The sequence below is a fragment of the Ranitomeya imitator genome, chromosome 1 (assembly GCF_032444005.1).
Source record: "Ranitomeya imitator isolate aRanImi1 chromosome 1, aRanImi1.pri, whole genome shotgun sequence".
Classification (NCBI taxonomy): Eukaryota; Metazoa; Chordata; class Amphibia; order Anura; family Dendrobatidae; genus Ranitomeya; species Ranitomeya imitator.
This window is the reverse complement of record NC_091282.1, coordinates 957,052,912-957,070,970: the sequence shown is the minus strand read 5'-3', so window position 1 is coordinate 957,070,970 and position 18,059 is coordinate 957,052,912. Positions and strand designations below refer to the sequence as shown.

Here is an 18,059-nt window from a genome sequence, read left to right as displayed (position 1 = left end):
AGCCTGAAGGACCTGTGATGATGTCAAGAAGAGGGAGGGCTCTGAGCTGCCAAGTGATGCTCCAGCCCGCCCACTCCTGACATCATCACAGGTCCTCCTGCACAGAACTCAGTGTCCAGCCCAGGCATGGCAGGCAGGTATGCAGCCATCTCCTCTCTCCCTTGGCCCCTGCTGCTGCCTCCTCTCCCCCAGACACACAGACCTGCCTAGCTGCTGCAGGAATCAATGCTGGAGAAGCCATGTGTGTCCCTGCTTAAGCATTTGCTGCTCCCGGCTCACCGCTCAGCTGATAGGTGGGCGGGGAGCAGCTAATGAATATTCACTGCACTTAATCATCAGGAGCACATGGTTTCTCCAGTGCTGATTCTGGGCAGCGGGGACATCCTGAAGTGGGATAACAGTGCGATCCCACTCACTGCTGCCCCCTTCCCCACATGCTACATCCGTACCATAAGACGCACCCACACTTTCCTCCCAAATTTGGAGGAAAAAAGTGCGTCTTATGGTCGGAAAAATACGGTATATTCTGCACTTAAAGGGTTATTTCTAAAAAAATATAAATATATATTATCCATATTGTGGGGATTGTACTCGCTCAGGTGCGGTGGATGACACTCTGGAGGCACGTTTCATTAAAAGTTCACAGGTTTATTGCTCCATAAACCACATAGCAACAGGAACAGCAGGTAACAGTCTTACTTCAGACAGTTGAATCCTCAATGTCCATATTAGAGCTCCGCTCTCTCTCAGACCTGTAGGCACACAGGCTGTGCTATGTCCAGCACGTAGGCTCTCCAGCCTAAATATGGTCTCTGTGTGCTGTTCAGGACGTCTGTCCCCACGTGGAACCGTCCAACACACAGGCCACTCTGCAGTGTCCATTATGTAGCCTGAAACCACACCCATTGGTGAAGTAATGTCACATGATTAGACATGTGGCTATGACATCACCACAGGTCCTGAAACAAACATAAATAGGCATGGTTATGCCCCTTACCCAGGGGTGAGGTATATGGGTAGCCAGACCCTCCCATCTCTCATAGCTACCCGTTACCCGGACCCAAATATACCAAGCAATTCCTTATTGCTTTATGTGCATTAAAGAAAACACTCCGGGTTACATCAGCGACAAGCCTTCTCTGTGATACATACCTCCCGTCCACTATACAACCTTTAGCCACACTACAGTATCCATATAATTTATTCCAATAGTCGGATCTCCAGCCATTCCAAGATCAGGGCTCTGAAATCCTGAAAATGGGGCCCTGCTGTCTTGTTTTGATTGAATTAGAGGTGTGCATTGCTCCAGTCATTGTCAATGACACTTCAGAACGAAGTCGAGTGCAGCGCTCTCAGATATTTCCATTCAAGATATGGCTGCAGCTGCATTTTTAGTGTCCCAGAGCCCTGGTTTTCGGATTAATGGAGGTCCTCTTCAGATAGGGAATAACTTGCTTTTTTTTGTGGGGGGGGGGGGGGATAACCCTTCAATCAAAATTGGTGGTTTTATTAAGTGACTGTACATTGGGTTGCATAGATATACTATCTGGCAAATGATCACTTCTATCTCCTGATAATGATGTTATTAATTTTGTTTGAGATCCTGTTTAATACACGTTGTTTACCAGCAGGTGTCACTGTTACACACATTCAACACAACATAAACTATATCAGTCAACTAGAGTGCAAAGGTTAGTGAAATCACACACTGCATGAAGGTCATTTCCAACAGACAAATCCTCCTCTCTTCCAAGATCTTATTTTATTTCAAATAGCATAAACACTATTTAGGCAAACTAACAAAAAAAAACAGCAACACAAGCAGCAGCAGATAATAGGCATGAATTAAAAAGTTGTATCTTCTTGAAATAAATGTTTAACATATAATTAAACCCTCAGCTTGAACACTACTAAATGTAACAATACACCACATAGTAGCATCTGGACCCCAGATCTCCAGTCATTATCCCACCACTCATCTCTACCAGTGACTCCAGGGAATGTCACTCTATTAAATTAAAAGGAATTCAGCAGAGACTTAAAAAATCTCTACAAGGAAGGCAAACCATTTTCTGCGGATCACATTTTGTGTATTCACAGGCCGCTCTAGATAAATTCACACAGTCTATAGACTCGCACAAGTGATAAAGGGAGCAATTATACCCATTTGTCAATTATAACCGCTAGGACCCCCACATGCACAAAAATGGGGGTCCAAAGTTCAATTTGAATGAAACAGCGATCATTATAGTCCATTCATCTTCTATGGGACTGGCAAAGATAGCACTGTCCATAATTATTGTGGAATCGCCGTACCCGTTCACATGTGGCAGTAGATCTGTCCAAGTGTGCCAGAATTACTTTTGCCACTGTGAATTAAGAAATGTATAATACATTGTAATATTAGTCAAATGAGGACTGATTAAAAGGGTTATCTGGGCCTTTAGATTTTTCTCCTTTGGACTAAGGACTTACAGGCTGGTTAATTGCTAACTATCTGTCTTTTCTGCCCTGCGACAATCTCTCCCAGCTCAGTCAGCAATTCTTCTTTTGACTTCATGTCCACATTACTGATTGACACAGTTAGGCAGCCAGGAGCCAGCTGTCAATCTGCATGGCATCGGCAGTGATGCCCAGTTGACACAGCAGAAGAGAAGGAACTGCTCTGTCATCGTGATGTCAGAAGAAGTATGAGTGGTCTGTGACTGTTCTGAGCCGAAAGAGATCATCCCAGTGCATAACAGGAAGGTAGTTAGCAACTGTTGGTATGTTCTTAGCCCCATTAGGAAAAAAAGACTTAGATAACTCCTTTAATGTGCAAATGTGCTTTGTATTTTGCTGCAATCTACTGACTGATGAAAATTAGATAATCAATCTTCACGCCTAAAGTTACCATACAAATGGTTGGGATGAGTCTCCCAGCTCAATTCTGACACACTGAGGGCTAGAACAAGCCATTTCAGTCTAGTTATGGCTTAGCCAGAAACCTTCAGAATCTAATTCTATTTGTATAATTGCCTTGTAATATTTTCATTTCCTGTCCCGTCCAGATGTGTCCGGATCCCAGAATTCCAAGCGGATGAAGTTCGCAAACCGCCATATTGGGACACCCAAGTGATGGGTGTCTCAATATAGAATCTGCTGCTGGTGCCAACCTATTGCGCGGTACCACCAGCGGAACACCGTCGCACCACACACAAACACACACCCACACTGTATATGCTGTACGCACCACACACACACACTCACACACACTCACATTCAAATTCACACACACACACACTTTCACACTCTCACACTCATACTCACACTCACCCTCACACTCACATTCACACACTCACACAGCCTCTTGCACGGTACCACCAGCGGAACACCGTTGGAACACGCCACCACCAGGATCAGCCAAATGATTCACTGATTGCCACCATCTTTGTACAGGAAGAGCGCATGCGCAGTTTTAATGTGACCACCGCTATCTGTCTGCACAAAGATGGCGGCGGTCTGATTTACTGCACCTGCGCAAATTACGTGCAGGTGCATTGAATCATTCGGCTGATCCTGGCGGCAGATGCGTGACGTGTCTACAGGCAGAGGAAGCCAGTCACATTAAAGGGGTTTCGCCCCGAACGAAAGTTCATTTTAAAAATTGACTGTATCTGACAGTGTGCAGAGCATACAACATCTCCTGATCACAGTGTATTCATTTTGTGAGGTAAAATATTTCACTGACTGTTTTAAAAAAATATTTTACCTCACAAAATGTATCCTCTGCAATCTCCTGCTGTAATGTCAGTATTGTCTTTTGCTTCCTCCCCTGCCCAGGAGCTGTGGTATGTTCTGTACACGGTCAGACACATTGGTGAGTGTGCCTGACCGTGTATAGAGCATACCACATCTCCTGGGCAGGGGAGGAAGCAAATGACAATACTGGCATTACAGCAGGGGATCACAGTGGATTCGTTTTGTGAGGTGAAATATTTCACTGACTGTTTCTAAAAAATATTTTACCTCACAAAGCTTATCCTCTGCCATCTCCTGCTGTAATGTCAGTATTGTCTTTGAGGGGAGAACACAGCACAGGAAGGAGAGAGACGGGGGGGGGGGGGGGAGGGAAATAGCACATGGGGTAGACAGGTCAAAGAAGAGAGCACAGACGGGAGAAGTCAGCACATGGGGAAAGAGAGAGTGGATAGGTGGGTGAGCACATGGGGGGAGAGATTCTAAATGCTGCAAAGCCTGCCCCCATCGGGACATTACCGCCCTCCTGATGTGATAGCATCGGGCCTCCATCTAGTTCTAAAATAAATAAGAAAAAAAAATCAAAGAGCATTTACTCTGTAGCAAGTAAATAAGAAAATAGCAATAGTACACGTAAATAACATACATAGGGTACTTAGTTTACACAATTTTTATCGAAAAAAGCATAAAAGCCATCCCACCACAACTAGGTGTACCCAATTGGGACAGTCCTATCCTGTCTAGTATTAAAACCTCACCATGTGTCAGCTGACCTCAGTAAACATTACCTGAGAAGATATGGTTTTCCAAGTAGCTGTCTCCATAAAGGAGTGAAGCTTTCTATAGTCCAGGAGTGACAGGGCTGAGCAAGGGCCCTGTTACATACTGGTCTCTTTGTGCACCTCCAGGGGGAACCAGTGTCACATGACTTCCATGCCACAAACTTTGTTTGCCTGCCTCCTGTGATATGGAATGTCAGTACCAGAACCATACGTAGCACAATACTTCTAGTTTATCACCACTTGGAGCCAACCTGTGAGGGTGTCTCCTCAGTGAAACATTACTTGGCCTGTTTTTCCCATATTTATTCTGTAAATAATAAGTGAATTGAACAGCACTCTAGCCACACTGACAGACCCTTTATCTGCTCACCATTCACAAGAAGAACACAAAAAAATAAAATGTGAACTACATCAACTGGGCCTTTAAGAGAAAGATTTAAATTTGCTATTTGCTGTAACAGAACTTTCCTTTAGTAAAAAAAAGTGTTACTGTCACGGGTGTGACACGTCCTAATGTGACTCCTGGAGGATCTGGGATCAGAAGAACACAACATTTAATATATCGCAGGTCCTCTTTAGGATCCGTCTATCTACTAGCTACTGGCCCTTACTTCATCCTTTGGACTCAATCAGTGGTCCTCCACAGCCACCCACACAGACGGACATACACTAGACCTCATCTTCACCCGCCTCTGTTCCTTATCTAATCTCACAACCTCTCCCTTCCCCTATCTGACCACCACCTACTCACCTCATCATTATCCTCCTTACCTGCTCCCCATGTCCAGCCATTACCACATCCTCGCAGAAACCTTGCACTAGACATTCACAGACTCTCAGACTCTCTCCTACCCCTGTCCTCCATATCTTCACTCCACGACACGGGCAGTGCCACCGCTTTCTATAACTCCACCCTCACATCAGCCATAGACTCAGTCGCCCCTCTCATGCATGGCACAATGCGACGAACCAATATGCAACCTTGGCATAACAATCTCACAAAAAAAACTTCGACAAGCATCCAGGGTTGCGGAGCGGCGTTGGAAGAAAACACGCCTGCCAGACGACTTCACTGCTTTCAAACAAGCTACATTTGACTTCAAATTAGCCCTCACCTCTGCTAAACAGACCTATTTCACTAACCTTGTATCTTCATTATCCTACAACCCAAAACAACTGTTCAGCACATTTACCTCCCTTCTCCGCCCACCACTGCCACCTCCAACTCCCCTCATCTCTTCCGAGGACTTTGCCACCTACTTAAAAAACAAGATCGACCAAACAAGGCAAACCCTAACTGTTCCACGACCCCAACCACTCCATATACCAGACCTCTGCCCTTCCCTAATAACCTCCCTCTCCAACATCACTAAAGGAGAGCTTACTCGCCTCTTTTCCAAATCGCACCTTACCACCTGTGCACTTGACCCCATCCCCTCCCACCTGCTCCCCAACCTCACTAACATGCTCATTCCAGCTCTAACCTATCTCTTCAACCTATCGCTATCTTCTGGTACCTTCCCCTCTGCCTTCAAACATGCCACCATCACACCCATCCTCAAAAAAACTAACCTTGACCCAACTGCTATGCCCAGTACCGCCCCATATCACTGCTCCCGTTTGCTTCAAAACTCCTTGAGCAGCATGTCCATGCTCAAATTTCCTCCCACCTCACATCTAACGCTCTCCTTGACAACCTCGAATCTGGCTTCTGCCCCCACCACTCCACCAAAACTGCCCTGGCAAAAATTACTAACGACTTACTCACAGCCAAAGCTAACAGACAGTTCTCCATCCTCCTCCTTCTTGACCTGTCCTCTGCTTTCGACACAGTCGATCACTGCCTACTGCTACAGATTCTTTCTTCCCTTGGCATCAAAGACCTTTCCCTGTCCTGGATTGCCTCATACCTTTCCGACCGCACATTTAGCGTTTCCCACTTCCACACCACCTCCTCATCCTGCCCTCTCTCTGTTGGAGTCCACTATATAAACCCACTGCTAGCTTCAATTCTTGCCAGTTATAATTAATCTATGCTGACCTATTTGAATGAGTCTGTCTATGGAGAAGATGTGGTGTTTGTTTCTGCTGCAGCAGTGAAGTTTCCTGTTGGTGAAGTAGACGAGTGCTATTTGTTGTGTCTTTTCCCATTGTTTTGTTGTACCTTCCTCGTGTTGTCTTTTTGTAGTAGTGGAAATAGTGTCTCGGTGGCCTACGTACTAGACAGGGTAAGTTCAGGGCCAGCAAGGACCTAATCACGTGATCATGCACGGGGGTGGACACGTCTAGGGACGATAGGGAGTGCAGGGATTAGACTAAGGTCTATGTTAGGAGGTGACCTATCTTCCTGCTCCATATCGCCAGCGTCTTCCTTTTACATCTTTCCTAGTGTTCCCCTCATGTTGCGTCGCACGCTGGGACATTTACGTTTGCAAGTTTACACATGCGTATGGTTACTTAAGATTGCCTTGCGCAGGCGTGTATTATGGAGGACAGAGAATTAACCAGGGATTCAAGCTTCAGAAACCAGGGATTCAAGCTTCAGGAGGCTAATTTGCATATTCCAGGTGCCTTCTGGGAGAAGCGAAGTCTCCCTAAGCTAGAAGATCGTTGGGTACAGCCGGGACCAGCTGCTTCGAAAGCATCACCAAACCAGGGATTCAAGCTTCAGGAGGCTAATTTGCATATTTTTGCCTGTAGGACATTATTGCAAGAGAGCTTGGCTGAGTAGATTACACAAGAAGGAAAACACACAGCAAGTCAGCAGGATCTAGGAGCAACATGGCAGATGTGACAACCTACATGGTGAGCTGCAGCATGTGCTACATGTTCACAGATCGACCAGAAGAAGAATCCAATTTCACCTGTCAGAAGTGTAGACTAGTGGCCCTTTTAGAAGAAAAGGTGCGGGGTCTGGAAGAAAGAATAGCAACTTTGAAACTCATCAAAGAGAATGAAGACTTTCTAGACAGAACAGAAGCATCTCTACTGGTCACAGAAGGTGCAAAAAGTGCCAGAGAACCTCCAAAAGCAGATGAGTGGAAGCATGTGACCAAAAGAAGCAAGAAGACCATGGAGAAATCACCAACCACACAACTGAAGAACCGATATCAAATCTTTGTAGAGGATGAAGATGGCACACCTAAGAATGAAGCAATACCAGCAAGCAAAAAAGAAAAGGGCACACAGCAACAAGTGACAGCAAAAAGTACAGCCAAGAAGCAACGAAGAGTGGTGGTGGTGGGAGACTCACTACTGAGAGGCACCGAAGCAGCCATCTGCAGACCGGACATAACTGCAAGAGAAGTATGCTGCCTTCCAGGTGCGATGATCAAGGATGTGACCGATAGGATACCAAAGCTCTTCAGCTCCAAGGACGTCCACCCATTTCTTCTGATACATGTTGGCACCAATGACACGGCAAGGAAGGACCTACCGACAATCTGCAAGGACTTTGAAGAGTTGGGGAAGAAAGTAAAGGAACTGGATGCACAGGTAGTTTTTTCTTCTATCCTTCCAGTAGACGGGCATGGCACCAGGAGATGGAACAGGATCCTTGATGCAAACAACTGGCTAAGACGATGGTGCAGACAACAAGGATTTGGATTCCTGGACCACGGTGTGAATTACTGGTATGATGGACTCCTCGCCAGAGACGGACTACACCTCAACAAACCTGGGAAACACACATTCGCCAGAAGACTCGCTACACTCATCAGGAGGGCGTTAAACTAGAAGAAGAGGGGACGGGAAGAAAAACATTAGACTCGAACAAAGACGACCCAGGAAAACATACTCAGAAGGGAGGTAAGAACATTTCTAAAACAATCCACAGTGAGGAGATTGGAACAAAACAAAATCCTCTAAACTGCATGCTCGCAAACGCCAGAAGCCTGACAAACAAGATGGAAGAACTAGAAGCAGAAATATCTACAGGTAACTTTGACATAGTGGGAATAACCGAGACATGGTTAGATGAAAGCTATGACTGGGCAGTTAACTTACAGGGTTACAGTCTGTTTAGAAAGGATCGTAAAAATCGGAGAGGAGGAGGGGTTTGTCTCTATGTAAAGTCTTGTCTAAAGTCCACTTTAAGGGAGGATATTAGCGAAGGAAATGAGGATGTCGAGTCCATATGGGTCGAAATTCATGGAGGGAAAAATGGTAACAAAATTCTCATTGGGGTCTGTTACAAACCCCCAAATATAACAGAAAGCATGGAAAGTCTACTTCTAAAGCAGATAGATGAAGCTGCAACCCATAATGAGGTCCTGGTTATGGGGGACTTTAACTACCCGGATATTAACTGGGAAACAGAAACCTGTGAAACCCATAAAGGCAACAGGTTTCTGCTAATAACCAAGAAAAATTATCTTTCACAATTGGTGCAGAATCCAACCAGAGGAGCAGCACTTTTAGACCTAATACTATCTAATAGACCTGACAGAATAACAAATCTGCAGGTGGTTGGGCATTTAGGAAATAGCGACCACAATATTGTGCAGTTTCACCTGTCTTTCACTAGGGGGACTTGTCAGGGAGTCACAAAAACATTGAACTTTAGGAAGGCAAAGTTTGAACAGCTTAGAGATGCCCTTAATCTGGTAGACTGGGACAATATCCTCAGAAATGAGAATACAGATAATAAATGGGAAATGTTTAAGAACATCCTAAATAGGCAGTGTAAGCGGTTTATACCTTGTGGGAATAAAAAGACTAGAAATAGGAAAAACCCAATGTGGCTAAACAAAGAAGTAAGACAGGCAATTAACAGTAAAAAGAAAGCATTTGCACTACTAAAGCAGGATGGCACCATTGAAGCTCTAAAAAACTATAGGGAGAAAAATACTTTATCTAAAAAACTAATTAAAGCTGCCAAAAAGGAAACAGAGAAGCACATTGCTAAGGAGAGTAAAACTAATCCCAAACTGTTCTTCAACTATATCAATAGTAAAAGAATAAAAACTGAAAATGTAGGCCCCTTAAAAAATAGTGAGGAAAGAATGGTTGTAGATGACGAGGAAAAAGCTAACATATTAAACACCTTCTTCTCCACGGTATTCACGGTGGAAAATGAAATGCTAGGTGAAATCCCAAGAAACAATGAAAACCCTATATTAAGGGTCACCAATCTAACCCAAGAAGAGGTGCGAAACCGGCTAAGTAAGATTAAAATAGATAAATCTCCGGGTCCGGATGGCATACACCCACGAGTACTAAGAGAACTAAGTAATGTAATAGATAAACCATTATTTCTTATTTTTAGTGACTCTATAGCGACAGGGTCTGTTCCGCAGGACTGGCGCATAGCAAATGTGGTGCCAATATTCAAAAAGGGCTCTAAAAGTGAACCTGGAAATTATAGGCCAGTAAGTCTAACCTCTATTGTTGGTAAAATATTTGAAGGGTTTCTGAGGGATGTTATTCTGGATTATCTCAATGAGAATAACTGTTTAACTCCATATCAGCATGGGTTTATGAGAAATCGCTCCTGTCAAACCAATCTAATCAGTTTTTATGAAGAGGTAAGCTATAGACTGGACCACGGTGAGTCATTGGACGTGGTATATCTCGATTTTTCCAAAGCGTTTGATACCGTGCCGCACAAGAGGTTGGTACACAAAATGAGAATGCTTGGTCTGGGGGAAAATGTGTGTAAATGGGTTAGTAACTGGCTTAGTGATAGAAAGCAGAGGGTGGTTATAAATGGTATAGTCTCTAACTGGGTCGCTGTGACCAGTGGGGTACCGCAGGGGTCAGTATTGGGACCTGTTCTCTTCAACATATTCATTAATGATCTGGTAGAAGGTTTACACAGTAAAATATCGATATTTGCAGATGATACAAAACTATGTAAAGCAGTTAATACAAGAGAAGATAGTATTCTGCTACAGATGGATCTGGATAAGTTGGAAACTTGGGCTGAAAGGTGGCAGATGAGGTTTAACAATGATAAATGTAAGGTTATACACATGGGAAGAGGGAATCAATATCACCATTACACACTGAACGGGAAACCACTGGGTAAATCTGACAGGGAGAAGGACTTGGGGATCCTAGTTAATGATAAACTTACCTGGAGCAGCCAGTGCCAGGCAGCAGCTGCCAAGGCAAACAGGATCATGGGGTGCATTAAAAGAGGTCTGGATACACATGATGAGAGCATTATACTGCCTCTGTACAAATCCCTAGTTAGACCGCACATGGAGTACTGTGTCCAGTTTTGGGCACCGGTGCTCAGGAAGGATATAATGGAACTAGAGAGAGTACAAAGGAGGGCAACAAAATTAATAAAGGGGATGGGAGAACTACAATACCCAGATAGATTAGCGAAATTAGGATTATTTAGTCTAGAAAAAAGACGACTGAGGGGCGATCTAATAACCATGTATAAGTATATAAGGGGACAATACAAATATCTCGCTGAGGATCTGTTTATACCAAGGAAGGTGACGGGCACAAAGGGGCATTCTTTGCGTCTGGAGGAGAGAAGGTTTTTCCACCAACATAGAAGAGGATTCTTTACTGTTAGGGCAGTGAGAATCTGGAATTGCTTGCCTGAGGAGGTGGTGATGGCGAACTCAGTCGAGGGGTTCAAGAGAGGCCTGGATGTCTTCCTGGAGCAGAACAATATTGTATCATACAATTATTAGGTTCTGTAGAAGGACGTAGATCTGGGTATTTATTATGATGGAATATAGGCTGAACTGGATGGACAAATGTCTTTTTTCGGCCTTACTAACTATGTTACTATGTAACTTTAATCAAATATTTCGGCCAGCATGCAGCCAGCGGGTAAGGAAAGGGTGAATCAAACACCCGAAAACTCTGCCCATATGACCCAAAACCGGTCCCGCCAAATTCAGGTGACAGGTTCCCTTTAAGGGTCCCACACAGTAGAGTAAATGATCAAGACCGGCCCAGAAATTAATACCCATAAGGGCTTTCCATCTCACAGGCACAGTGAATTACAACACATGATCCTTTCATTCTACAGCCAGAAAAGTCACTGGCAGAAAGGTATGACTTGCTCCACTCACTCCATGTAGAACAAATACATACTCCTCCAATATGAGTGTGCATCTCTATTGTAAGGATAAACACCTGTTGGCTCACAGCTATCAGAGGTTCCTTTAGCCTAAAATTTTCTGAATCTTATTTTTTACTAAATATTGTTACAACTTTAAATGTTGTATCACAATTTAATTATTATGACTTGTTTCATAATTACCTTTTTATGGCATCTAGAGATTCTTGTAGTTCATCAGATTCCATATGAAAAATACTGGAAAAGGTTTCCTACGAAAAAAATTATATTCAAAATTATACATTACACCATGATTTATTTTATTAATTTATTGCTTAAAAAAGACAAACTATGAATTGGAGAAACAAATGAAGGGGAATGTCATCAATATCTGCAGTTAAGATTCAGCATTACAGGGGCCTTCCAGGCTAACAATAAAAGTATGCAGTCACTCAGTTTAACTGCAAACAGCCGAATCGTGGCACTGTACAATTTAGCTGTATTCCCCATGCAAATGGGTGGTCATGTGACTGCAAGTATGGAATTTGCATAGTTGCGGTAATACATAGTAACATAGTAACATAGTTATTAATGTTGAAGGAAGACTTTAAGTTCATCTAGTTCAACCCATAGCCTAACCCAGGGGTGTCAAACTGCATTGCTCGAGGGCCTCAAACCATGCGTGTTTTCAAGATTTCCTTAGCATTGCGCAAGGTGCTGGAATCATTCTCTGCAGGTGATTAAATTATCACCTGTGCAATGCATGGAAATCCTGAAAACATGACCTGTTTGCAGCCCTCGAGGAATGCAGTTTGACACCCCTGGCCTATCCTAACATGCCCTAACATGTTGATCCAGAGGAAGGCAAAAAAAACCCATGTGGCAAATAGTAAGCTCCACATTGGGGAAAAAAATTCCTTCCCGACTCCACATACGGCAATCAGACTAGTTCCCTGGATCAACGCCCTATCAAGGGACCTAGTATATATAACCTGTAACATTATACTTTTCAAGAAAGGTATCCAGTCCCCTCTTAAATTTAAGTAATGAATCACTCATTACAACATCATACGGCAGAGAGTTCCATAGTCTCACTCCTCTTACAGTAAAGCATCTGTTGTTATGCCTAAACCTTCTTTCCTCCAGACGTAGAGGAAACCCCCTTGTCCTTGTCTCAGGTCTATGATTAAAAAGATCATCAGACAGGCCTTTGTACTGTCCCCTCATATACTTATACATTAAAATAAGATCACCCCTTAGTCTTCGTTTCTCCAAACTAAATAACCCCAAGTGTAATAACCTATCTTCATACTGCAGACCCCCCCAGTCCTCTAATTACCTTGGTCGCTCTTCTCTGCACCCGCTCTAGTTCAGCTATGTCTTTCTTATACACCGGAGACCAGAACTGTGCACAGTATTCTAAGTGTGGTCGAACTAGTGACTTGTATAGAGGTAAAATTATGTTCTCCTCATGAGCATCTATGCCTCTTTTAATGCATCCCATTATTTTATTTGCCTTTGTAGAAGCTGCCTGACACTGGCCACTAAATGTTAGTTTGTCAACCACCCATACACCCAGGTCTTTTTCATTGATGGTTTTGCCCAGAGTTTTAAAATTAAGCACATAGTTATACATCTTATTACTTCTACCCAAGTGCATGACCTTCCATTTATCCCCATTAAAGCTCATTTGCCATTTATCAGCCCAAGCTTCTAGTTTACATAAATCATCCTGAAATATAAAAAGGTCCTCCTCTGTATTGATTACCCTGCAGAGTTTAGTGTCATGTGCAAATATTGAAATTCTGCTCTGTATGACCCCTAGAAGGTCATTAATAAATATGTTAAAAAGAAGTGGGCTGTTATGAACTGGTGATTCAGAAACACAATGGACCTGGTGGTTAAGAGCACACAAAGTGACCTGATAGTTACTAATAACATAGGACGAGCTCTGAGACGTGGGAACTCTGCTGACCGCAATCCCTAATCCTATCACACCACACTAGAGGTAGCCGTGGAGCGCTCCTGACCAGACCTAGGCGCCTCGGGCACAGCCTGAGAAACTAGCTAGCCCTGAAGATAGAAAAATAAGCCTACCTTGCCTCAGAGAAATTCCCCAAAGGAAAAGGCAGCCCCCCACATATAATGACTGTGAGTAAAGATGAAAATACAAACACAGAGATGAAATAGGTTTTAGCAAAGTGAGGCCCGACTTACTGAATAGACCGAGGATAGTAAAGATAGCTTTGCGGTCAGCACAAAAACCTACAAACAACCACGCAGAGGGCGCAAAAAGACCCTCCGTACCGACTAACGGTACGGAGGTGCTTCCTCTGCGTCCCAGAGCTTCCAGCAAGCAATAAAAACCAATATAGCAAGCTGGACAGAAAAAATAGCAAACAAAAGTAACATAAGCAGAACTTAGCTTATGCAGGGCAGACAGGCCACAAGACGATCCAGGAGAGAGCAAGACCAATACTGGAACATTGACTGGAGGCCAGGAACAAAGAACTAGGTGGAGTTAAATAGAGCAGCACCTAACGACTTGACCTCATCACCTGAGGAAGGAAACTCAGAAGCCGCAGCCCCACTCACATCCACCAGAGGAAGCTCATAGACAGAACCAGCCGAAGTACCACTCATGACCACAGGAGGGAGCTTGACCACAGAATTCACAACAGTACCCCCCCTTGAGGAGGGGTCACCGAACCCTCACCAGAGCCCCCAGGCCGACCAGGATGAGCCAAATGAAAGGCACGAACCAGATCGGCAGCATGAACATCAGAGGCAAAGACCCAGGAATTATCTTCCTGACCATAACCCTTCCACTTAACCAGGTACTGGAGTTTCCGTCTCGAAATACGAGAATCCAAAATCTTCTCCACTATATACTCCAACTCCCCCTCAACCAAAACCGGGGCAGGAGGATCAACGGATGGAACCACAGGTGCCACGTATCTCCGCAACAATGACCTATGGAATACATTATGGATGGAAAAAGAAGCTGGAAGGGTCAAACGAAAAGACACAGGATTAAGAACCTCAGAAATAATATACGGACCAATGAAACGAGACTTAAACTTAGGAGAGGAAACTTTCATAGGAATATAACGAGACAACAACCAAACCAAATCCCCAACACGAAGTCGGGGACCCACACAGCGCCTACAGTTAGCGAAACGTTGAGCCTTCTCCTGGGACAATGTCAAATTGTCCACTACATGAGTCCAAATCTGCTGCAACCTATCCACCACAGTATCCACACCAGGACAGTCCGAAGACTCAACCTGCCCTGAAGAGAAACGAGGATGGAAACCAGAATTGCAGAAAAACGGCGAAACCAAAGTAGCCGAGCTGGCCCGATTATTAAGGGCGAACTCAGCCAAAGGCAAAAAGGACACCCAATCATCCTGATCAGCAGAAACAAAACATCTCAGATATGTTTCCAAGGTCTGATTGGTTCGTTCAGTTTGGCCATTTGTCTGAGGATGGAAAGCCGAGGAAAAAGACAAATCAATGCCCATCCTAGCACAAAAGGCTCGCCAAAACCTCGAAACAAACTGGGAACCTCTGTCAGAAACGATGTTCTCCGGAATGCCATGTAAACGAACCACATGCTGGAAAAACAATGGCACCAAATCAGAGGAGGAAGGCAATTTAGACAAGGGTACCAAATGGACCATCTTAGAGAAGCGATCACAAACCACCCAAATGACCGACATCTTTTGAGAGACGGGGAGATCCGAAATAAAATCCATTGAGATATGTGTCCAGGGCCTCTTCAGGACTGGCAAGGGCAAAAGCAAGCCACTGGCACGAGAACAGCAGGGCTTAGCCCGAGCACAAATTCCACAGGACTGCACAAACGAACGCACATCCCGCGACAGAGACGGCCACCAAAAGGATCTAGCCACCAAATCTCTGGTACCAAAGATTCCAGGATGACCAGCCAACACCGAACAATGAACCTCAGAGATAACTCTACTCGTCCATTTATCAGGGACAAACAGTTTCTCCGCTGGGCAACGGTCAGGTCTATTAGACTGAAATTTTTGCAGCACCCGCCGCAAATCAGGGGAGATGGCAGACAAAATTACCCCCTCTTTGAGAATACCCTCCGGCTCAGGCAAACCCGGAGAGTCGGGCACAAAACTCCTAGACTGGTCATCCGCCTTCACATTCTTAGAGCCCGGAAGGTACGAAACCACAAAGTCAAAATGGGAGAAAAACAGCGACCAACGAGCCTGTCTAGGATTCAACCGTTTGGCAGACTCGAGATAAGTCAAGTTCTTATGATCAGTCAAGACCACCACGCGATGCTTAGCTCCTTCAAGCCAATGACGCCACTCCTCGAATGCCCACTTCATGGCCAACAACTCTCGATTGCCAACATCATAATTACGCTCAGCAGGCGAAAACTTCCTGGAAAAGAAGGCACATGGTTTCGTCACCGAGTCATCAGAACTTCTTTGCGACAAAACAGCCCCTGCTCCAATCTCAGAAGCATCAACCTCGACCTGGAACGGGAGCGAAACATCTGGCTGGCATAACACAGGGGCAGAAGAAAAACGACGCTTTAACTCCTGAAAAGCTTCTACAGCAGCAGAAGACCAATTGACCACATCAGCACCCTTCTTGGTTAAATCAGTCAACGGTTTAGCAATACTAGAAAAATTATTGATGAAGCGACGATAAAAATTAGCAAAGCCCAGGAACTTTTGCAGACTCTTCAGAGATGTTGGCTGAGTCCAATCATAAATGGCCTGAACTTTAACAGGGTCCATCTCGATAGTAGAAGGGGAAAAAATGAAACCCAAAAATGAAACCTTCTGAACACCAAAGAGACACTTTGACCCCTTCACAAACAAAGAATTAGCACGCAGGACCTGGAACACCATTCTAACCTGCTTCACGTGAGACTCCCAATTATCCGAGAAGACCAAAATATCATCCAAGTATACAATCAGGAATTTATCCAGGTACTCTCGGAAGATGTCATGCATAAAGGACTGAAATACTGATGGAGCATTGGAAAGCCCGAATGGCATAACCAGGTACTCAAAATGGCCCTCGGGCGTATTAAATGCTGTTTTCCATTCATCGCCCTGTTTAATACGCACAAGATTATACGCACCACGAAGATCTATCTTGGTGAACCAACTAGCCCCATTAATCCGAGCAAACAAATCAGACAGCAGCGGCAAGGGGTACTGAAATTTGCCTGTGATTTTATTTAGAAGATGGTAATCAATACAAGGTCTCAACGAACCATCCTTCTTGGCCACAAAAAAGAACCCTGCTCCCAATGGCGACGACGACGGGCGAATATGACCCTTCTCCAAGGATTCCTTTACGTAACTCCGCATAGCGGCGTGCTCAGGCACAGACAAATTAAACAGTCGACCCTTAGGGAACTTACTACCAGGAATCAAATCGATAGCACAATCGCAATCCCTATGCGGAGGTAGGGCACTGGACTTGGGCTCATCAAATACATCCCGGTAATCCGACAAGAACTCTGGGACCTCAGAAGGGGTGGATGATGAAATAGACAGAACTGGAACATCACCTTGTACCCCCTGACAACCCCAGCTGGACACAGACATAGATTTCCAATCCAATACTGGGTTATGGACTTGTAGCCATGGCAACCCCAACACGACCACATCATGCAGATTATGCAACACCAAAAAGCGAATATCCTCCTGATGCGCAGGAGCCATGCACATGGTCAGTTGGGTCCAGTACTGAGGCTTATTCTTGGCCAAAGGCATAGCATCAATTCCTCTCAATGGAATAGGATACTGCAAGGGCTCCAAGAAAAACCCACAGCGCCTAGCAAAGTCCAAGTCCATCAAATTCAGGGCAGCGCCTGAATCCACAAATGCCATGACAGAATAGGATGACAAAGAGCAGATCAAAGTAACGGAAAAAAGAAATTTCGACTGTACCGTACCAATGGTGGCAGACCTAGCGAACCGCTTAGTGCGCTTAGGACAATCGGAGATAGCATGAGTGGAATCACCACAATAAAAACACAGCCCATTCCCACGTCTGTGTTCTTGCCGTTCAGCTCTGTTCAAAGTCCTAACACATTGCATAGGCTCAGGTTTATGCTCAGATAATACCGCCAAATGGTGCACAGTTTTACGCTCACGTAAGCGTCGATCGATCTGAATGGCCAAAGACATAGACTCATTCAGACCAGCAGGCATAGGAAATCCCACCATGACATCCTTAAGGGCTTCAGAGAGACCCTTTCTGAAAATTGCTGCCAGCGCACATTCATTCCATTGAGTGAGCACAGACCACTTCCTAAACTTCTGACAATATATCTCTACCTCATCCTGACCCTGAAACAGAGCCAGCAAATTTTTCTCTGCCTGATCCACTGAATTAGGTTCATCATACAGCAATCCAAGCGCCAGAAAAAATGCATCAATATCGCATAATGCAGGATCTCCTGGCGCAAGGGAAAATGCCCAGTCTTGAGGGTCGCCACGTAATAAAGA

General features: G+C 44.6%; 1 protein-coding gene across 2 annotated transcripts in view; it reads right to left on the bottom strand.

Annotated features, from left to right (window-relative positions):
- PDE5A (phosphodiesterase 5A) overlaps nucleotides 1-18,059 on the bottom strand; it is a 518,628-nt gene that overhangs the window by 233,030 nt on the left and 267,539 nt on the right. For both annotated transcript variants that reach the window (XM_069743739.1, XM_069743740.1), the window contains exon 7: nucleotides 11,752-11,819. In XM_069743739.1, the coding sequence (XP_069599840.1) occupies nucleotides 11,752-11,819 (68 nt within the window). The remainder of the gene's footprint in view (nucleotides 1-11,751; nucleotides 11,820-18,059) is intronic.